This window comes from Panthera uncia, chromosome B1 (genome assembly GCF_023721935.1).
Source record: "Panthera uncia isolate 11264 chromosome B1, Puncia_PCG_1.0, whole genome shotgun sequence".
Lineage (NCBI taxonomy): Eukaryota > Metazoa > Chordata > Mammalia > Carnivora > Felidae > Panthera > Panthera uncia.
Genome location: NC_064811.1, coordinates 158953550 through 158977050, shown reverse-complemented (window position 1 = coordinate 158977050; position 23501 = coordinate 158953550). Strand labels below are relative to the sequence as shown.

The 23501-nt window shown below is 34.0% G+C and overlaps 1 protein-coding gene across 4 annotated transcripts in view; it reads left to right on the top strand.

The window, feature by feature from the left end:
• The window catches only part of LOC125923288 (A disintegrin and metallopeptidase domain 3-like), a 114311-nt gene that overhangs the window by 43399 nt on the left and 47411 nt on the right, over window positions 1-23501 (top strand). For 3 of the 4 annotated variants that reach the window (XM_049631474.1, XM_049631475.1, XM_049631477.1), the window contains exons 8-12: window positions 1364-1435; window positions 1664-1830; window positions 3148-3229; window positions 10113-10252; window positions 17760-17946. In XM_049631474.1, coding sequence (XP_049487431.1) covers window positions 1364-1435; window positions 1664-1830; window positions 3148-3229; window positions 10113-10252; window positions 17760-17946 — 648 coding nt within the window. The remainder of the gene's footprint in view (window positions 1-1363; window positions 1436-1663; window positions 1831-3147; window positions 3230-10112; window positions 10253-17759; window positions 17947-23501) is intronic. The other variant, XM_049631476.1, reaches the window with a different exon arrangement.

Sequence of the window (23501 nt, the reverse complement as noted above, 5' to 3'; positions counted from 1 at the left end):
AAATAAATAAAAAGAAGAATTCAACACATGAACAATGAGAGCAAGCTGATGGTTGCCAGAATGGAGGGAGTGGGGGATAGGTAAAATAGGTAAAGGAGAATGGGAGATACAGTCTTCTAGATACGGAATGAGTGTTATGAGAATAAAAGGCACAGCATAGCGTTAGGAATAAAGTCAATGATGTTGTAATAGCTTTGTATGGTGACAGATTATAGCTACACTTATGATGAGCTTAGGGTAATGTTTACCCTTGTGGAATTAATATGTTGTACACCTGAAACTAATGTAACAGTCTGTGTCAACTACACTTAAAAAATTAATGAAAATAATTGTAAAAATAACCCTATGTGATGTTATTGTAATATATTTTACTTTGCCATGTGTTCTAAACTACACAATAGTTTATTCTTTTAAATATTCAATTGTTTAAGGAAATTAAGGAAATGAAAAAAGAATTTCATTTTCCCCCCATGTTTACCATTTTCAAAACTCTTTGTTCCTTCTTATAGGTCTCCGTTGCTGACATTTCTGTTTATCCTGTTGATGAATTTGCTTCAGATTTTGTTCATCTGCAATTATTTTTATTTTACTTCAACTCTTTAAATATTTTATTTTGAAATATTTTTAAATTTTCCAAAAAGTTGCAAGAATAAGAGTAATACAAAAAATACCTATACTCTATTTACTCAGATTTATTGTATCCCATTGATTGTATCCCATTATCACTTGTGCTGTATTTAAAAGTACGTTGTAAATTGCATCATGAAACTTTTTTTCAGTGTTCATTTACCTAGAATAAGATCATTATCTTATATAACCACAATCGAGTTATTCATGTAGGTAAAAATAACATCATTAAAATACTTTTTATTCAGTCTACTAAGTATGTGCATATACATATAATTAAAGCATTTCAGAGGTAATATGTGATTTTTGTTTCTTTGAATGAGGACAATTTCTTGAGTATTTTTATTATTATGGTACATTGTTTATATGGGGTATATAGTCATGTTTTCTTACTGTGTTGAAGAAAATGGTGGTGGCAGCATACTATATCAGATAAAAATGACTTAGCATTTTAGTTAAGAGATTTGAGTCCTGGTTCCTATTGTTAGTAGTCATACAATCTTGGAACTTTAACTTTCAGCCCTTAATTTCTGTATGTGTAAGGAAGAAGATAATCACAAACTTCTCATTTTATTATTATTAATGCATAAGCTCCCTAGGTTTAAGCCTAAAACTTACTAAGCACTTAATTCTGCTTTTTTTCCTTTCACTGAGCACTGCATTATTTTGACACTTATATCCATTTAAAATGTGCTGGTTTAGTAATTTTTAATAGTGAACAAAATTTGTCTTTCAGTTTGATTATATGGGCTCTGAAGTGCCAGGTACAGTTGAGAAAGTTGTCCATATCTTTGGTCTTATCAATGCTGTAAGTATGTTTCATTTAAATACTAAACATTCCTATTAATGCAATAACATTGTTTGTATAAATAGTATTTACAATTTTATAAAATATATTCTTAACAACTAGTTTTATGCACTGATGAATCTCATCTCCAAAAATGAGTGAAGTGAATATATTAGCTTTATGTATAGAGCTGTAATGTAATGCTTATGACTACTTAACACCTGTATGTGGTGTAACTTTTATTTTTAGATGTTTTCCCAGCTTAAAGTCACTGTTAAGCTAACTTCTTTGGAGCTCTGGTCAGATCAAAATAAGATTTCAACTAATGGAGATGCTGATGAAGTACTACAAAGATTTGTGTCATGGAAAGAAAAAAGTTTATTTCAAAGGTCTCGTGATATGGCATACTTATTAATGTAAGTGCATTATTTGCATTGATATAGAATTTATAAAATTACCTCATATGCTAGTGATCGGAATTATATGCAAACTGTGTTATGGGTTATGACAAGACACCTCAAAAATCATATGCATACTGTGTTAGCAAAATGCAAAATATAAAATCTAATAACAATGTAGGACACTAAATCATAGCAGGCCATTATTCTCAGAGAGGACTGTTTACCCATGGAAGTGTATTAAATTTGAAAATTCAGAAAGCCGGGGCGCCTGGGTGGCTCAGTCAGTTGAGCATCTGACTTCAGCTCAGGTCAGGATCTCACGGTCCGTGAGTTTGAGCCCCGCCTCGGGCTCTGGGCTGATGGCTCAGAGCCTGGAGCCTGCTTCCGATTCTGTGTCTCCCTCTCTCTCTGCCCCTCCCCCGCTCATGCTCTGTCTCTCTCTGTCTCAAAAATAAATAAATGTTAAAAAAAAATTAAAAAAAAAAAAAGAAAATTCAGAAAGCCTTGGGATAAACATGGGCCTCAAGGGTTTTAAAGATTTTCTCAGAGTTAAATAATTGAAACTATCACTTTAATATTAAATAAAATATAAATTAGTTAACAGAATGCAATAGTTGCATATAAAACTGGTTAAAATAAAAACATTAAAATAGTAATATGGTTACCTTCTAGTATTTGTATAATAACCTAAGGTATAGATATATAACTATTTGTACTATAGCTTTCAAAAGCCTTCATATAGATGTTTGCTTTACTAATTTGATGAATTTACATGGAAAAATAAGAACATAATTCAGAAGGTCTTAAGCAATACGGAATACATTTATAAATCTATTGGTGTCTCCTACTGCATTAAGGTCAGGTCTGGGGACTCGGGAACAACATTAATGGGACTGAAATGTGTGAGGATGCTTTCTGTATCCTCTCTCTCAATATGAGTCTACCTCATATTGTCTTTTCTCTCCCTGTCCTCCAATCCATCCTTTTTTATACACTTTACAGAATCAATTAATGCAAATCATGGCAGTAAACTATCCTGACTTGTACATCTTAGAATTATGTCCATCCAGTGGTGGCAGGAGTGATGATTAATTTTTCAGAAGGGTAGGCACTGCTGGGTTTTGGGCTTTGTATCATATGACATTAAAGTAGACTTTAGAACTTAACTTTTAGAAACTGTGGGAAATCAAATACAAAATGATTGAAAACATTAGATTCAATATGTAATACTCAAGTTTCAAAAAACAGCTTTACTGAGGAATCCAATTCTTAAAATGTCATTAAGTTATTAATAAAGTATGTTTATTTACAAGAAAAAATTTTGTTATTTAGCTATAGAGACCATCCTAATTATGTAGGAGCAACATATCATGGAATGGCATGCAATCCAAACTTTGCTACAGGAATTGCTCTGGTATGCATTTTATCTCCATCTCTTTAGTAATTATATCACCTTTTGAAGTTAATATCTATTTCAGGGAACAAGCATACATATAGTGTATCTACCATGCTGTTTTGACACATTTTTATGAAATACCTTTTATTTGGATTTTGAAAGTCAAATATTATAATTTTAAAATTTTTGTGTGTGGTAAAATACACAGAATGTGAAATTTACCATTTAGCTATTTTAAGCATATAGTTCAGTAGTGCTTATGATGTTCCATCATTGTGAGACAGATCTCAAGAACTCCTCATCTTGCATAACTATAGCTTTGTGCCTTTTCACCAACATGGCCTCATTTTCCAAGCCCTCTAGCCCCTGGCATCTACCATTCTATTTACCTGCTTCTGTGAGTATGACATCTTTGGATTCCCTATATAATGGTGAACATACAATTTTTGTCTTCACGTGTCTGGCTTACTTCTCTTATTATAGTACAGTCTAGGTTCATACATGCCGTTGCATATAGCAGGATTTCATTCTTCTTATGGCTGAATAACATTCCATTATGTGTGTCTGTATAGGTGACATTTTATTTTTTCCATTAACATGTCAATGAACACCTAAGTTGTTTTTAATACCTTGGCTATCATAAATAATGCTGTAGTAAATGTAGGAGTGCAGATATCTCTTTGAAATGCTGATTCCAGTTATTTTGGGTATATGTGTGTGTGTGTGTGTGTGTGTATATATATATATATATATATATATTTGGAATATATATATATAAAATATATATATGGAATATATGGAATATATATATGGAATATATGGAATATATATATATAAATATATATATTTGTGTATATATATATATACACACACACACACACACACACACAGAGGTAGGTTTGCTGGGTCATCTTTAATATTTTGAGGAATGATCATACTAATTTTGAGAATGGTTGCACCATTTGATAATCCCACCAGCAGTTCACATTATATCCATCACAACCTCACCAACACCTGTTACTTTCTGCAGTTGCTTTATTTTACAGTAGCCATCCTGTTGGGTATGTGGTGATATCTTACTGTGGTTTTGATCTACGTTTCTATGATTATTAGTAATATTGAGGATCTTTTCATATACCTTGTGATCTTGTGAAATCTTCCCTGCAGAAATGTCTATTCGAGCCCTTAGCCCATTTTTTAATGGCTTTGAGGTTTTTTTTGTTTGTTTGTTTTTGGATTGTATGAGTTCTTTATATTTTGGATGTTAGTCTCTCATCAGCTATACGATTTGCAAAATTTTCCCCCATTTTGTAGGTTGCCTTTATACTTTATTGATAATGTCCTTTGAAGCACAAAAGTTTTATGTTTGGTGTAGTCCCATTTGTCCACTTTTACTTTTGTTGCCTGTGCTTTTGGTATCATATCTAAGAAATAATTGTCAAACCTAATGTCATGAAGTTTTTCCCTGTTTTCTTTTAAAAGTTTTATAATTTTGAGTCTTACATTTAGATTTTTAAGCCATTTTGAATTAATTTTTATATATGGTGAAATATGTGGGTCCAACTTTATTCTTTTGTTATGTGGATATCCAATGTTCCCATCACCATTTATTGAAAAAGCTGTATTTTCTCCCTTGAGTATACTTGTTGAACAGACTGTCCTTTCCCATTGTGTCATATTGGCACCTTTTTATAGATCATTTAATCATATGCAAGGGTTTATTTCTAGGCTCTTTATTCCAGTGATATATATATGTCTACATATGGATCATGTCATTTGCGAACAGAGATAATTTTGCTTCTTTCTTTCCAAACTATAAGCCTTTTATTTATTTTATTGCTTAATTGCTCTGGCTAGGTCTTTCTATACTATGTTAAATAGAAGTGGCGAGTGAAGTATTCCATCTAGTTCTTGATCTTAGAGGTAAAATTGTCAGGATTTCACCAGCATGTGTGACATTAGCTGTGGGCTTTTCTACATGTCCTTGATTATGTCGAGGTAGTTTTCTTATATTCCTAGTTTGTTGAGTGTTTTTAATTATAAAAAGATGTTGAATCTTGTGAAATCCATTTTCAGCATAGAGATTATCATACGGTATTTTTTCTTCATTCTTCAAAAATGGGGTTTTACATTGATAGCTATTCAAATGTTAAATGTTCCTCACATTCTGGATATAAATACCACTCACTCATGGTGTAGAATCTTTTTAATATGCTATTCCATTCAGTTTGCTAGTATTTGGTTGAGGATTTTTATATCAATATTCATTAGGGATATTGCTCTATAGTTTTCTTGTTGAGTTTTTGTGTCAGGGTAATCATAGAATGATTTCACAGAATGAGTTTAGGAGTGTTCCTTCTCCTTTAATTCTTTGGAAGAATTTGAGGAGGATTGGTATTCTTTGTTTAATGTTTAATGTAGAATTTACCAGTAAAACCATCAAGTCCTGGGCTTTTCTTTGTTGGGAGGTGTTTTTACTATTTTTACCATTATTTCAATCTGCTTAGTAGTTATTATTTTATTTCTTCATGAGAGAGTCTTGAAAGATTGTATGTTTCTAGGAGTTTAGCCTTTTTTTCTTGCTTATCCAATTTATTGGATTACTATTTTTAATAGTATTCTCTTACATTTTTTTTAATTCTGTGATGTCACTTACAATGTCTTTTATTTCTTTTTGTTAAGTTTAATTATTTATTTTGAGAGAGAGAGTGTGCACGCACATGTGCTGGCATGTGTGCATGAGTTGGGGAGGGGCAGGGAGAGAGGGAGAGAGAAGATCCCAAGCAGGCTCTGCTCTGTCAGCCCAGAGCCCAAGGTGGGGCTCAATCCCACAAACTGTGAGATCATGACCTGAGTGAAAATGAGGAGTTGGACACTCAACCCACTGAGCCACCCAGGTGCCCCGTCTTTTATTTCTTATTTTAAGCATTTGAGTACTATCTCTTAGTTAATCTAGCTAAGAATATGCCAATTTTGTTGATCTTTTAAAAGAACCAACTATTTGTTTTATTGAATTTTTTCTATTGTTTTTCTGTTCTTTCTCTGCTTTAATCTGTATTATTCATTTCCTTCTTTTTGCTAGGGTTCATTTTTTCTAATTTCTTGAGTGGTGAAATTATGCTGTTGTTATGACATCTGTTTTTCTTTTTCTTTTATTTTTCTTTTTTTAAAGTTTATTTTTATTTTTGAGACAGAGAGAGACAAAGCATGAACGGGGGAGGGGCAGAGAGAGAGGGAGACACAGAATCCAAAGCAGGCTCCAGGCTCTGAGCCATCAGCCCAGAGCCCGACGCGGGGCTCAAACTCACGGACCGCGAGATCGTGCGTGACCTGAGCTGAAGTCGGAGGCTTAACCGACTGAGCCACCCAGGCGTCCTTGTTTTTCTTTTTAAATGTATGTGTATACAGCTATAAGCATGCCTCTTAGCATATCTTTTACTGGATCCTGTAAGTTTGGATATGTTGTGTTTTCATTTTCTTTTTATCTCAATGTATTTTCTCATTTCTTTTGTGACTTCTAACTTGGACTTAGTGGTGTTTGAGTCTGTTGTTGAAGTTTCACAGATCTGTGGACTTTCAAGTTTTCTTTCACTTGTTATTCTCTTGTTTCAATCCATAGGGATCAGAAAAGATACTTTGTATAATTTCAATATTTTTAAAGTTAACTTGTTTTGTAGTATGACAAGTAGTCTATCCCCCAGAATATTCTATGTTCACTTGAGAAAGATGTGTATTCCACTCTTGTTAGGTGGGATGTTCTGTATATTTTTATTAGGTTCAGCTGGTCTATACTGTTGGCAAGTCCTTTATTTAATTATCTCTTGTCTAAGTTTTCTATCCATTATTAAAAGTGAGGTACTATAGTCTTTTGATATTATGTTTCTGTTTATCCCTTCAATTCTTTCAAAACTTGCTTCATATATTTAGGAGCTCTGATGTTTGGTGCATAAGTATAATTATTATATATTCTTGGTTAATTGACACTTTTATTAATCCCTTTTAATAGTTTTTGATTTAAAGTCTATTTTGTTTGATATGAGTATGGTTTCAAAACTTGCTTCATATATTTAGGAGCTCTGATGTTTGGTGCATAAGTATAATTATTATATATTCTTGGTTAATTGACCCTTTTATTATTCCCTTTTAATAGTTTTTGATTTAAAGTCTATTTTGTTTGATATATTTGTATTGTATATTAAATACTGTATATTTTTATTAATGTATATTTTTATTAATGTATATTTTTATTTGTATTGTATATTAAATACTGTATATTTTTATTAGGGAGTTTAATTTACTCAAATTTAAATTAACTTCTTATATGAAAAGCTTACTATTGCCATTTTGCTAATTTTATTCTTTATATCCTGTAACATTTTTGTCCCTTCCTCTCTCTTAATGCTTTCGTTTGTGTTCCACTGATTTTTTTTTTTTTTTTTTTATTGTGACATGCTCTGGTTCCCTTCTGTTTTCATTTTGTGTATATTGTGTACATATTTTATTTTTAATCACCATTTTAATTACTTAAAATATATTAACATTAATAGTATTTTAAACTGATAACATCTTAACTTCAATTGCATACAAAAACATTACTCCTTTACAGCCCTATTTCTCATTTTATGTTATTACATAGATTATAGGGTTTTTTGTTTTGTTTTGTTTTGTTTTTGTATTTGTCCTTCCAATTCTATACAATAATTAAAAGTGAACTTACCCACTAAAATTACAATAATATATGTTACTGTATTTGTCCATGTATTTATCTTTATTAGAGAACTTTATAATTTTCTTTTGGCTTTATATTGCTAACCAGCATCTTTTAGTTTCAACATGACAGCCTCCCTTTAGCACTTCTTATAGATCAAGTCTAGTGGTAATTAACTTTTGTTCATTACCTCAGCTTTTATTTTTCTGGAAAAGTCTTAATGTCTTCATTATATTTTAAACTATGGTTTTCCTGGATACAATAATTTTGGTTGACAGTTTCTTTCTTTCAGCAGTTTAAATGTATTCATCCTAATCCCTTATGGCCTGTAAAATTTCTGCTGAGAAGTCTACTGGTAATCTTATGGGAGTTCCCTTATATGTGACAAGTCATTTTTGTCTTGTTTCTTTCAAGATTCTCTCCTCACCTTTACCTTATGGCAGTTTGATTATAATGGGAAATTTGTGGGTCTCTTTGGATTTATCCTAGTTGGAGTTTGTTGAGCAGTTCACTCAGATTTCTGAAGTTTATGGTCACTATTTCTCCAAATAAACTCTCTGTCCCTTTCTTTCTTTTTTCTCCTTCTGAGATCCCCATAATGCATACATTGATCTGCTTGTTCATGTCAATAGGTTCTTTCTATCTTCTTCATTCTTTTTTTCTTTTTACTTCTCTGACTGGATGATTTCAAATGATCAGTCTTCAGATCTGATTCTTTCTTCTGCCTGATCAAATCTAATTTTGAATACCTCCAGTGGATTTTTAAGCTCATTTATTGCATTTTTCCGCTCTAGAATTTCTTTTTAGAATAGTTTAAATTTCCTTGTTGACACCTACACTCAGAATTTATTCTGGTATGTAAGGCTAGTTAATCATTTAATTTAACCAATTCCATCCTTAGACTAAACTAGAAAACTTCTTTGATCATGTCAATAGATGCAGAAAAAGAATTTGACAAATCCCAACACCATTTGTGACAAAATTTTAGAAAACCAAGTCTAGAAGGGAACTTCCTTAACTTGAGACATCTAGAAAAGACCTACAGCTAACACCTTAATTGTGAGAAACTAAATGCTTTCCCAGTGAGATCAGGAACAAGGCAAGAATGTAACTTCCCAGTCCTTTTCAGCTTTGTACTGGAAGTCAAAAACACTGGTTACACCAAACACATAAGGATGTGGAGCAACAGAAACTCTCATTCATGATCATAGGAATGCAAACTGGTACAGCCACTGTGGAAGACAGTTTGGCAATTTCTTACTCTTACCATATGATCCAGCAACTGTCCTCTTTGGCAGTTACCCAAATGAGTATAAAACTTCTTATATCCACACAAGATCATGTACATGAATATTTATGGCAACTTTATTCACAATTGGCAAAAATTAGAAGGAACCAAGATATCCTTTAATAAGTGAATGGATAAAAAAACTGGAATAAATACATATAAAGGAATATTATTCAGTTATTTAAAAAGGGAGCCACAAGGCATTTGAAGACATAAAGGAATCTTAAATGGATACTGGTTAATGAAAGAAGCCATTTGGAGAAAAGGCTAAGTGCTGTTATATCCTGTATTATATTTATATTATATTATATTATATTATATTATATTATATTGTATTATATTGTTATTATTCTGTGACATTCTATAAAAGACAAAAGTATAGAGATCATGTAAAAATCATTGATTGCCAAGGATTTCCATGCTGCTGACATCACTACTTCTCAAGTTTTAGTTTTTAAGACAAAAAAAAAAAAATGCTGCTTGCACATTCTGCCTTTAGAAGAAAGTTAATTTGATTTCTTCCCTAAAACTGTTTCTGAAGTCAAAACTAATGGCCAAGCCAACCCTTAAGAATCTGTGTACTTTTTTCTAATTGTTCACATGAAAAGTAATATAGTTACAGAAGCAATGCTTATTATTTTCCATTAAAAAAATTCAGATTTAAATCAGTAGCATGTCATTAAAACATGAGATTGCATTAATCTTATTTGTTATTTGTCAATGCCATTTGGACTAAAAATACTATTACTCAAAGATAATAACAAAATTTGCCTATTTTTTCCATATTCTTAAGAAAATAATGAACTTTGTTATACTAGTTTAACTTATATACATTATATTTACTTGAAAAGATAAAATAGATAAACAAGTTAGGCAACAATTGTGATTTTTTTTTTTCTATTTAGTATCCAAAGATGATAACTTTAGAGGCATTTTCAGTTGTTATGACACAGTTGCTTGGAGTTAATCTGGGATTAACATATAATAATGACATCCTCACTTGTTACTGTCCAGGAACTACATGCATAATGAACCCTGAGGCAATGTAAGGTTTTATTTTTGTCAAATCTATATCTTCCCTTGGGAAATGTTTGTAATATTCTTTAATGTACAATCTCTTTCAATATGACCTGATTATGAATATTTCTTATTAACCAAATATGTGCTAATTTAATGCTTAAAGGAAGTGGACATTTGATATTATAGAAATTATGCTTAATCGTTCTAGTATAGAGAGAAAGTGGATGTTGATGATGACTTTCTGGGGCTTACTAGAATCTTAGAGTAAAATTTATTCATTCACCAAAAAAAATTTTAATGAACATCTACTGTGTCCTGGTTATTGTGTTAGTTTGATTTACAAATAGTTAATAAGATAGATAAGTCCTAAATACATTAGTCCATCAGGGATAGAAAATTAAAAAGTAGACATAAAAACAAACAAAATCTAAACGGTTTATGATAGGTTCCAAGAAGAAAATGAATAGGGAAAGTATGGGGAGAAGAAACATTCTGATAAAGTAGTCTAGGAATAATTATGGAAATAATTTTGTTGGGATCTGAAAGAGAATGAATCTGGTTATTAAAGAGCTCATTGAAAAAGTTTCAGTGAAAGTAAATGAACTAATACTTGGGTAGCAACAAGATTGTAAAGCTTGACAGACTGAAGTTAAGGAGGTTGGGGGGGAGGATAAAAGTGAAAAAAATATAGCTGGGACTATAAGGAAGAATGTTTTAGACGTAAGGAAAAAGAAGTAACATGCAATGAGGATAAATAATGAGTCATGGAAAGAAGTCCAAGATGTGATACAGAAAAGAGCATGATCATGCAATCATCATGTGGAAATTAGGATCTTATGATAAATGTAATGAAATATATTTTTAATTGGTTCATGCAGTATGGATAATAAAAATTATCTTATAAAATGAATATGAAATATATCAGAGGGAGCAAGAATATAGTGATATTTGGAAATGATGATTCTCATAATAATCTATAGCAGTTTCTTAAAATTGAGAGAAAAGGAGATGCCAAGAATTTTTTGCAGGGGTTCTGGTTCAAGATGGCAACATAAGAATAATCTGAACTCATGTCCTCCTATAGACACAACAAATCTATAACTATATATGGATCATTTTCCTTTAAAAATATAAAAACTAAGTAAGAACTCCTACATATTGGGCAAATGAGAAAAAAAACCCATATCAGAGTGGGTAGGGGAGGCTAAGGCACAATCTTATATCTTTCTATAATTCCCACCCCTCACATGCAACCCCAAATCAGGAGAAAACTGAAACCAGTAGTTTTCCCCTGAGGAATAAAGGGTTTGAATCGTCCTTGGATACCACAACTTTTAAGACAGCAGGTGCTAATTTGGCTGTCTTCATCTGTTGCACTCTGGAGTGCCAATCTCTTCCATAGAGAAATTTGTAGAGGTGCCTGACATATCACCTAGCTCTGGTGTCCAGGAAGGTTTGCATTCCTGGGTCTCATGGAACTATAACAAATTAAGAGATGGTTCTCGGCCAGCTGCTACTTTTGTGGCAATACACAGACAGCAGACTGAAACATAACACCAAACTTTCTGTGAAATGGCCTATTTGCTTGCCCTGGAGCTTCTGCCTGAGGGGCAGGCTTCTGGTTTGGGACACCTTTAGAGTCCTACTAAGGTGCACTCTGGAAATGGAGTCTAGTATGTGCCATTTTGTGCTCTTTCTCTGACTCACAAAAGATCTCTGGGATCTCAGGAAAGGAACTTTTTAAAAAATTTGTTTTAATGTTTATTTTTGTGTGAGAGAGAGAGACAGAGAGAGACAGAGCGTGAGTGGGGGGTGGGCAGAGAGTGAGGAAGACAGAATCTGAAGCAGGCTCCAGGCTCCAAGCTGTCAGCACAGATGTGGGGCTCAAACCCACTGATGTGGAGCTTGAATCCATGAACTGTGAGATCATGACCTGAGCTGAAGTTGGACGCTTAACCGACTGAGCCACCCAGGCACCTCAAAATGAACTTTTATAATCATCTGGTACCCCAAGTTTTGAGAATGTTGCACAGTATACATCTCTGCATCTCCTTGCTCTGTTGGCCAGCAAGGTATATGTTTGTAGCCCCATAGCACTGTGTGTATTTTTATACTTTAAAAGCTGTTGCTTGAGGGTCTGGCTTCCAATCACCCTGAACCTAGGTGCTTATTGAGATCCTCCCCTTTGGGACAGTTAAAGGTCTTGGTACATCTTTAACCACTTGGAGCCAAAAACTAAAATTGGCTGCTTGGACAATCACAAGAGTTTGAGAGACAACCAAGAGTTAGGAGAAGCCTGAATAGCAAGGTTCATCTCCTACATGAGGCCACCCCTTCGAGACTGGAAAAGAAGGCTGTTTTATCTAATGCATAGCAGTGGACAGAGAATAAAACAAAATCAAGAAACAGAGGAATTTGTTTCAAACAAAAGAAGGCAAAACATCAGAAAAAGACTTAATAATACAGCGATAAGTAATCTACCTAATAAATTTTGTTTGAAGTAATGGTCATAAAGATGCTCACCAAGCTTGGGAGAAGAATGAATGAACAAGGTGAGAACATCAACAGAGATATAAAATAGAAGAAAGTACCAAATAGAAGTCACAGAACTTAAGATTATAAAACAGAACTGAAGAATACAATAACAGAACTGAAAATTCAATAGAGGGATTTAACAAGCAGACTAGATGAAGCACAAGAAAAGATCAATGAACTCACGAACAGAGTAGTAGAACTCATAGCCAGATCAACAAAAAGAAATAATTTTTGAAATGTGAAGTTAAATAAGGCGCTTACTAAACAAATCCAGCAGACCAATATTCACATTATAGGGGTCCCAGAAGGAGAGGAAAGAGTCAAAGGGACAGAAAACCAGTTAACGTTTGTCACCATTAGGAGTAACAAGTCTTTTTTTTTCTTATAATAAGAACTTTTAATATATAATCTCTTAGCAACTTTCAAATATTCAATACAGTGCCCCTTCGCCACTCTTGGTGTGTACCCTTGGTCAGTACGAGAGCTGCCACCCAAGCAGCCCCCCATCCTGCCAGACCTAGTGGGTGTCATAAGCCACCACCAGAGCCCCTCCCAAGGGCCCCACACTGGGAAGCCAGCCACTTTACCAGCATGCCTCTAAGAGTCATGGCCAGGACTCCCAGATGGGCTAAGGGCCAGCCCTAAACACCAATGTGTCTGTAGGTGAACCTCACTCATATACATGTGCACTGAGGGACAGCCCCACTCACCAGCATGTCTGGTGGCCACCTGTCATCGACTAGCCAGAACAGGAACATGCACACAGCCCATAGAGAGTCCTGGAGCACTTGGTTTGGCAGTCCAGGTGGGTCTGCACTACTGAGCCCCACAGTACCTGCATAAAGCCACTCCTTCAAGACCAGGAGACATAACTGCTTAGTACATAGAAATGAACAGAAGGAGGCAAAATGAGGCACTAGAGGTTGCAAATGAAAGAACAAGACAATACCTGAGAAAAGTGAAATGGATAGTCAGTCCACTAGGCAAAGTTCAAAGGAATGGTCATAAAGATGGTCACCAAACTGGAAGAGGAATGGAGGATCACAGTGAGAACTTCAACAAATACATAGAAAATATAAAAAAGAATCAATCAAGCTGAAGAATACAATAACTGAAATAAAAAAAATCACACTAGAGGAAATCAACAGCAGATTAGATGTTGCACAAGAAAGGATAAGCAGTCTGGAAGATTGGATAATGGAAAGCACCCAATCAGAGAAGCAGAAAGAAAAAAAATAATTTTAAAAATTGAAGTTATTTTAAGGAACCTCTAGGGTAACATCAGCCATACTAGCACTTATAGGTACCCTCAGAAGTAGAAGAGGGGCACCTGGGTGGCTCAGTCAGTTAAGCGTCTGACTTCGGCTCAGGTCATGATCTCATGGCTTGTGAGTTCGAGCCTTGCATTAGTCTCTGTTCTGACAGCTCAGAGCCTGGAGCCCACTTGGGATTCTGTGTCTCCCTCTCTCTCTGCCCCTCCCCCACTCATGCTCTGTCTCTCTCCCTCCTTCAAAATAAAATAAACATTAAATAAAAAGAAGTAGAAGAGAAGAAAAGGATCAGAAAATACATCTGAAGAAATAATGTCTGAAAATTTAACCTAATCTGGTGAAGGAGACAGATATCCAAGTCCAGGCAACAAGAGTCTCAAATAATATGGACCCAAAGAGAGCAATACCCATTATAATCATAGTGTCAACATATAAAGATAAACTGAGAATCTTAAAAACAGCAAGAGAAAAACAGTTATGTATAAGGAAACCTTCCTCTGATTATCAGGGGTTTTTTTGGAAAAAACTTTGTAGTTCAAAAGGGAGTGGCATGATATATTCACAGTAATGAAAGGAATATTTATAATAAAAAATACGGTACCTATCAAGATTATCACTTGAGTTAAAGGAGAGATGAGGGGTTCCTCAGACAAGCAAAACTAAAGGAGTTCATCAACACCAAACAGATATCACAAGAAATGTTAAAAGGATTCTTTCAGTGGAAAAAGAAGAGGCCTTAACTAGAAATGAAACTGTGAATGAAAGCAGTGTCACTCAAGGTAAACATATAGTAAAGGCAGGAAGTCAACCACCCATGTATTTGGTATGAGTGTTAAAAGACAAACATAGACAGTCATCTAGACCTATAATAATTAGTCAAGTTATATACAAAATAAAATGTAAAATATATCAAAAACAAAATGCAGGGGGAGTAAAAATGTAGTATTTTTGGAACACACTTGAACTTCAGCCCTCAGCCATCAACTTAAAATAGACTGCAATATACATAGGATGTTACATATGAATCTCAAAAGATTCACAAAAAATACCACAAAAAAATACCAATAATAGATACACAAAAAATAAAGAGAAAGGAACACAAATACAACACTAAGTCACCAAATACCAACAGAAGACAGAAGAAGGAAACAGAACTACAAAAACAATAAGAAACAATCAATATAATGGCAATAAGTACATATCTATCAATAAAATATCTAAATGGACTAAATTCTCCAGTCAAAAGGTATACAGTAATTAAATGGACAAATAAAAACAAGATTTACATATATACTACCTACAGTAGGCTCAATGCAGATCCAAAGACACATGGAGTGAAAGGGAAGGGATGGACAAAGATATCCCATGCAGATGGAAATTAAAAGAAAGTTGGGGTAGCCATACTTCTCTCAGACAAAATAGACTTTAAAATAAAGACTGTAATAGACAAAAAAGTCATCACATGATGATAAAGGGATCAATCGAACAAGATGATGTAATACTTGTAAATAGCTATGCACTTAACATAGAAGCACTTAAATACATAAATATTAGCATACATAATGGGAGAAATTGACAGTAATACAATAATAGTAGGAGCCTTTAACACCCCACTTATATCAGTGGACAGATCATCCAGACAGCAAAACATTGGCCATAAGTGATTCATTAAGCAGATGAACTTAATAGATATATACAGAGCTTTCCATCCAAAATTGGCAGAGTGCACATTCTTTTCAAGTACATATAGAACATTCTCCAGGATAGATGATGTTAGGCTACAAAATAAGTCTCAATAAATTTAAGATGATTTAAATTATATCAAGCATCTTTTTCAACCACAACAGTATGAAACTAGAAATCAATTGCAAATCAAGTCTAAAGTTAGTAGAAGGAAGTAAATAATAAAGATGAGTGAAAAAATGAAATATGCTTAAAAAACAATAGAAAAGACAGGGGCTCCTGGGTCACTCAGTTTATTAACCATCCAACTGTTGATTTCTGCTCAGATCATGATCTCATGGTTCATGGGATCAAACCTTGCACTGAGCTCTGTGCTGATGAGGAACCTGATTGGGATTCTCTCTCTCCCTCTCTCTCTGCCCCATCCCTGGCTCATGCTCTATCTCTCTGAAAAACAAAAAATTAAAAAAAAACATTAGAAAAGAAAAAGGAAACTAAGAACAATTTATTTGAAATAATAAACAAAATTAACAAGCATTTAGCCAGACTTTTCAATAAAAGAAGGGAGAGGGCACCTGGGTGGCTCAGTTGGTTGAGTGTCCCAATTCAGCTCAGGTCATGATCTCATGGTTCCCGAGTTGGAGCCCTACATTGGGCTCACTGGTGTCAACCTGTCAGCGCAGAGTCTGCTTCCATCCTCTCTGCCTCTCCCCCCACTTGTGCTCTCTAAAAAATATTAAAAAGAGAGAGAGAGAGGACCCAAATAAACCACAAATGAAAGAGAAGTTACAACTGATACTAAAACTGATATTAAAATTGCCATTTTAAACAGTTTCTCTTTTTTTTAATTTTTTAAAAAATATTTACTTATTTTTGAGAGAGAGAGTGTGAGCAGGGGAGGAGCAGAGAGGGGAAGACACAGAATTCAAAGCAGGCTCCAGGCTCTGAGCTCTCCAGCACAGAGCCTGACCTGGGGCCTGAACTCACGAACTATGAGATCATGACCTGAGTCCAAGGCAGATGCTTAACTGACTGAGCCACCTAGGCACTGAAATTGAGGGACATTTTAGCAAATAATCAGCCTATAATCATAAACCCTTTCAAGGTTATGAAATTCAACAACAAATGTGGATAACAAATGTAGATATGGAGAAGTAAATGCAATGGTTGATTCTGAACTGGATCCTTTTGCTATAAAGTGCCAATATTGTGAAGAAGGAGAAATTTGAATGGAATCTGAGGATTAGGTAATAGTAATGTACCACTATTTCCTGATTTTGAAGGGTCTGCTTAAGGAGAATTCATTTCTATACAAGAATTATACATTAAAATACTTAGAGTTATTAACATTGTTTTTGGCAGTTATTCTTAACTGTTTTCAGGAAACAAAATTTATTCTTTGAACTGTATTGTATTATTTATGTAAGATTTAGATTATTACAAAATTAAAGTCCATTAAGTAGTACACTTAGAAATGTACAAATATAAAATAAAAAAGAATCTAGGGCTTGTAGATTTTATATACTTAATGTTGATATATTTTAACTGATTGATTTTGATACCAAAGAATAAATAACCTTGTTTTTCATTAGCATAATCAACCATTTTTTATTCCTTCAGTTTACATAAATTTCCTAGTACATTTCATTTTTATAAGTAATTATGACTTACGTTGACAATAAAAGTAAAAATAAGATATTCTTAAAGAGAGCTTTTTGTGTGTGAAGCACTGTAAAGTGTTTTAATATATTTGAACTCGTCATTTTAACTTCCTTTATGTGGTAGATGTCTATTATATGGAATTATAATAAAAATGGACTCACTGCTTTTATTTACGGTTTGTATTAAAAATAACAGCACATGAAACCAATATGACACTGTATGTTAAGTAACTGGTATTTAAATAAAAACTTAAGGAAAATAGTATTTTCCCCTCCTTGGCTCTCCAGTAAGTGAAATGTAGAATTCATAGTACTCTGTTGAAGAGGGTTTCTTTAAAACTGACTTTATTCCATTTGTCTGAAGAATATAATTTATTTTTAGACATTCCCATGGTGTGAAGTTTTTTAGCAGTTGCAGCATGAATGAATTTAACCGTATGGTTTCACAGCCTGAATTTGGATGTCTTCAGAATGAAATAGTTTCAGAAGTGTCTTACCAAGATAAAAATACACTCTGTGGCAATGGTATTTTGGAACCGCCTGAGGAATGTGATTGTGGTCCTTCACAGGTTAGTGATAGACATTAATTGCTTATCTAAAGATTTTTCTTTGGGGGAGCCTGGGTGGCTCAGTCGGTTATGCGCCTAACTGTGGCTCTGGGTCATGGTTTTGTGTTTCGTGGGTTCGGGCCATGTTGGGCTCTGTGCTGGCAGCTCTCTGAGCCTGGAGTCTGCTTCGGATTCTGTGTCTTGCTGTCTCCCTCTTCCCCTCCCCTGATCGTGCTGTCTGTCTGTCTCTCTCTCTCTCTCAAAAATAAATAAACATTAATTTTTTTAAATAAAGATTTTTCTTTGTGTTTCTTGTGTAGACTTATAGATGTGATATAAAAAGGAAAGATTTTTTTTTTTCTCAAAAGCTCCACCATTTATCAGATATCTAAGGGAGATATGGGGCATGTGATAACTGACTCATCTTGAATTTAAAGCATTTGAAGAGTTTAAGTAGCAGGTAAGTGTAGCGTGGATTAAAGAGGTAGATTTTCAGGGTGCCTGGATGGCTAAATTGGTTAAACTGCCAACTTTGGCTCAGGTCATGAAATTCACACAGTCGGTGGATTCGACCCCAGCATTGGACTCTGTGCTGACAGCTAGAGCCTAGAGCCTGCTTTGGATTCTGTGTCTCTGTCTCTCTCTGCGCCTCCCTGCTCACACTCTGTCTCTCTCTCAAAAATAAATAAACATTAAAAAATTTAAAAAAAAAACAGAGGAGGTAGAGTTTCTTCATTGTGTAAACATTAATGGTAATATCTACCTTTCTGTATCACAAACAATGTTAACATCAGTTCTATAATTATCACCTCAATCATCTCTCCTGAATTCCTCCAAAGTGACTGCATTGGTTCACTAAGTTATTAAATGTGTGTTGCTGTTTACCTCCTCATCTCCTAATTGCTGTTCCTGCATTTGTGAGATCTTCATTTATTTTAACTTTTGACTTCACAGAATTTAATTAATAATGTCTTGATGTGTTGTTCTATTTAGCTTTTTGCTATTTTTTTTTTTAGTTGTGCTTGGTAAGATAAGTAATCATTGAATTTTGTTGTGACTGCTTTCATATACTTATAAATGGAGATAATTTTGAATATTTCACATTTGCTTGAGAAGATGTAAACTAACTGGAACAAAATTCTGTATACTTGATTGCATTATAATTTTTAAGTGAATGACTCACATCTGTATTTTTATTGGTTTTGTTTGCCTGAATTCTCAGTACTTAAGAAATAATGTTGGTACCTTCAACTATAGAGTTGGATTTGCCTAGTTCTCACTATAATTTACTTAATTCATGCTTTATATATTTTGTAGCTTTTTATATGGTGCAAACATATTTACAATTTTTATATCTTCCTAGAAATTTAACATTTTGCCTTTAAATAAATACTGAATCTGTTTATCTCATGTTTCTTTTGGTTTTAAAGTCTATCTGGTCTGGCATACATCTGTATCTGTACACATAATAACTTTCTTTAATTGGTATTTCCCTGATAATTTTCTATTTACATTTAGTTTTTCTGTACTATTAAGTTCAATATCTATGTTTGGTTTTAATTTATTATTCACTCTGTCTTTGATTTATAAGATTATCCCCTTAAACATGATTATTACTTTTTGAATATTCTTTTAATTAACTAAAGTCCATAATTTGTTCATATTTCCTTTGTTTTTACCTAATGGCATCTTTCTGTCCCAGAATCTCCTCCAGGATACCTCACTACATGTAGCTATTATTACTTCTTACATATTATTTATAACTTTACTTGTCTCAAAATGTTTATGTTTTCTGTGTTCACTTTGCCACATTTGTTTTCCAATTGAATTTTTTTTTTATTTCTTTTGGTCTATGTGTTTTGTTATTCTTTCTTCCACTATTTCTTCTAGTGATTCAGTGGATATGTATTTTCAATTTCCCTTTAGTGATTATATTTGCATTTTTAACCATATATATGTAATGTTTAACCATATCTAGACCACATTACCCCAAAATAACAGGATTTACAACTGTTAGAAAAAGCTCACTGACCCAGTCAAAAGAGGGACACTGGAAACTCGGAGCACAGTGAGACGAGGCTTTAATCAATGTTCTTGCAAGAGCAGGTGTCTGATGGACAGGCACACTGAGAGCAGTTACAGCAGACAATTTATCTGCTAGCATGCATGTCCCTCCCCTGGCTCCTCATTGGCTGAGTACTACAGAGATTACAGCCTTACCTGGATGTCCCTATGCCCATGTAAGGCAAAAAGTAGTCTGATTGGAACAAATGTACATTCCCTGAGGTGATAGAGACTTTCCATCTCTCCTTTGTTCTTTGGTGCATGCTCATTGCAAAGTCTGAAAAGAAATAAGCCAGCGAAATGGAGAATGGAAGAACCAGGAAGTGAGGTGTCTGAAGTTTTGGGACTCCATTATGGTGTGTGTGTGTGTGTGTGTGTGTGTGTGTGTGTGTGTGTGTGTCGGGGGAGGGGACGGGGCTCATATATATTTCTAATAGGTTAAACCTACTGTTAACTAGTCAGCACAGCTTGTATTTGGTATTTCTGAAAATGAATCATCTCACTTCTCACAACAACCCAATAACTTACATGACATTTTTACAAAATATTTAATTTGTCATCTTTATTACTGCAGAGATTGTATTCAGAAAACAGTTGCTTTATTTCCCCTACAAGTCCTTTTATTTATTAAGGGTTTTTTTGCATGTGAAAGTTTCTTTCTGAAATAATGTCCTTTTGAATTATATCCTATTCCTTAAAATATACTTTAGGACTGTTCTCTTGATAGGAAAATTCACTGCCCACTTTTGTTTATCAAAAAAAATTATGTCATACTCACCATTTCATTGTAATATATAATACACATGAAATATGAATGAAGGGTATAACAAACAGATACTTAACACACACCTGAATAATTTGCATTCAGTTCAAAACAAATCTTACCTCTGCCAAAGGAGTTCTTTGTATGTCTCTTCCCAATCAGATGCCCCTTCCTTCCAATCATCATTTACAATTTCACTGCTTTACTACTCTTCAACACAGTTTTTCTTCTATTTTTGCATCCTTACACAATATACTTTGGTTGACTGTTTTCTACCTTTACATAGCAACCATATGGCTTATATCATTTTGTCACTTGGCCTTTTACTCAATATTACACTTGCAAAGTTCATCTGTTTTTGAATGTAGCTTAGTCCAATTGTTTTCATTGCTTTTAGTATTTTATTAATATTATAGTTTGTTCTGTGTCAATGAAAATGTAAGTTTATTTGAATTTTTTACTATTAAGATTCATGCAGTTGTGTCTTTCCTGGCACATGTCTTCTGCTGCACATGTACCTGCATTGTTCTAGGCTATGCATCAGTAGGTGAATGTGCTATGTCCTGAGCTATTTATATGTATATTTCTTTGAATTGAGAGTATCTGACTTTGGGTTTTATTCTTGAGTGGTCTGTGCATATCTTTCATACAGTTTTTGGTTATTTCATCAGCATTCACTTCTGTAAATTATTAGCAATTTATCATCAATGTGGTAGAAGGCTCAGAGGTACACTGTTTCTCCAGTAAAGTACATTTTCTGGGCATGAGATGAGTCTTGTTGGCAAGACCCCGTGATCAAGTGGTTCAGGTGAAGCAGTAGGTTGGCTGGTGATATCTGTTTCTTATGGGTAAACAGCTTCCTGTCTGTGGAGTTTACCAGTGTCAGGGGCCCATCTGTTTATAGTGGAACTTTTGGGGATTTTCCCACCCAATCAGATTGTATTGTTGTTACATTGGATTATTTCATGAAGAACTTTTAATGAGAATATCAGAATCATACATTTTCATTATATAACTATGGGATAAAGTTCTTTGGTTCCAACGTGCCAGTGAATATCAAAGGAAATTCAGGGCCAGTGGATGAAATCAGCTGTGTACTGGTCTGAGATGCCTGCAATTGCATGGGGTCCTAATCAGACATAGTGCTCAAGGGCTCTTCTCCCCTAACCCCCATTATCCTGGATTGCCTTCAGTGATCTTGTTGCTGAACTCCACCTACCCCAACGAAACTTAGCTGCTTTTTTTGGTGACTTATATACTAGCATATCAAGAATATTATTTGGGGGGAGCCTGGGTGGCTCAGTTGGCTAAGTGTCCGACTTCAGCTCAGGTCATGATCTCACAGTTTGTGGGCTCAAGCCCCACGTCAGGCTCTGTGCTGAGAGCTCAGAGCCTGGAGCCTTCCTCGGTTTCTGTGTTTCCCTCTCTCTTTCTACCCCTCTCCCACTTGTGCTCTCTCTATCTCTTAAAAATAAATAAATGTTAAAAATTTTTAAAAAAGAATATTATTTGGATTATAAAGTCTATCTGTAGTCATATATGTTTAAATATTAAATATCATGCAGCACACACACAAAATAGTTTTTCAGTGCAGGCCACATAAAAATGTTATCATTGTGGCAGAATGTCTACATACTTGATAGTATTTCACATTTTACAAGAATTAATATAATCCAGAGAAGGCCCATCACTGTGGGAACCCAGAGCAGTAAAGCTGTGATCTCTAAGCATTGTCTGATGAAATTAAAATGAATTTGGTCCCACAATAGTATAAAAAGTATTAGTTATACCCATTACTATATGCCAAAGGTCATTCATGGAAAAATATTTTAATTATGGTTAATTTGTTGTTCACTCTGGGAACAATGGTGTTTACTTCTTGTTTATCTTAGTAGTATAATGCAAGCTTCTAATTATCCATGACTTCCCCCAGTCCCAGACAGTACTTCTTTATTTTTCCCTTGTATGCAACATTTTACAACTTTGAAATACTTTAGGAGTATAGGTCATTCTTAGTTGATCCAATCATTACAGAAACTATGAATGTGTGTCATATCTGAGAACCAAGAAAAAAGTTATCAAGTGATAAAAACTAATGCAAGAACAAAAATACATAAAAGGCATAAAAAAACCAATAGCCAGGTTAGTTCCAGTCTTTAATAAGCACAAACATACATTTGCAGAATGTATGTTTTACCTGTGCATAGTTTCAATCTATTTAAAAAATAAGTTATGATTTTTTAAAATATAGTAATAGATTTACAACAAAATCCAAAAGATACTGCAGTGAGTTCTATATACCCACCCCACCCTCTACCCCAATTCCAGCATACAGTTTTTCTATTATAAGCATCTTATTCTTGTACATTTCTTATAGTGGATCAGCCAGTATTTATACACTATAATTAACTAAATTCAATAGTCTACATTAAGGTTCACTTTTTGTGTTAGACAATTCTGAGGATTTTGATAAAATTTATAATGACCTGTATTCGCTATTATAGATCACACAGAATAGTTTCACCACGGTAAAAACTCCCCTGTGCTTCACTTATGCTATCCTCTTTCCCTTCTCCTTAACTTTTTTTCTCTGATCCATTTTGAGTTGATTTTTGCAGAAAAGATAAAAGTCTATATGTCAATTCTTTTTTTTTTTTTTTTTGCATATCCACATTTAGTTACTCCAGCAACATCTACAAAAGATCATTCCCTATTCAATTGCCTTCGTTCTGCTTTTTTTTTTTCTTTA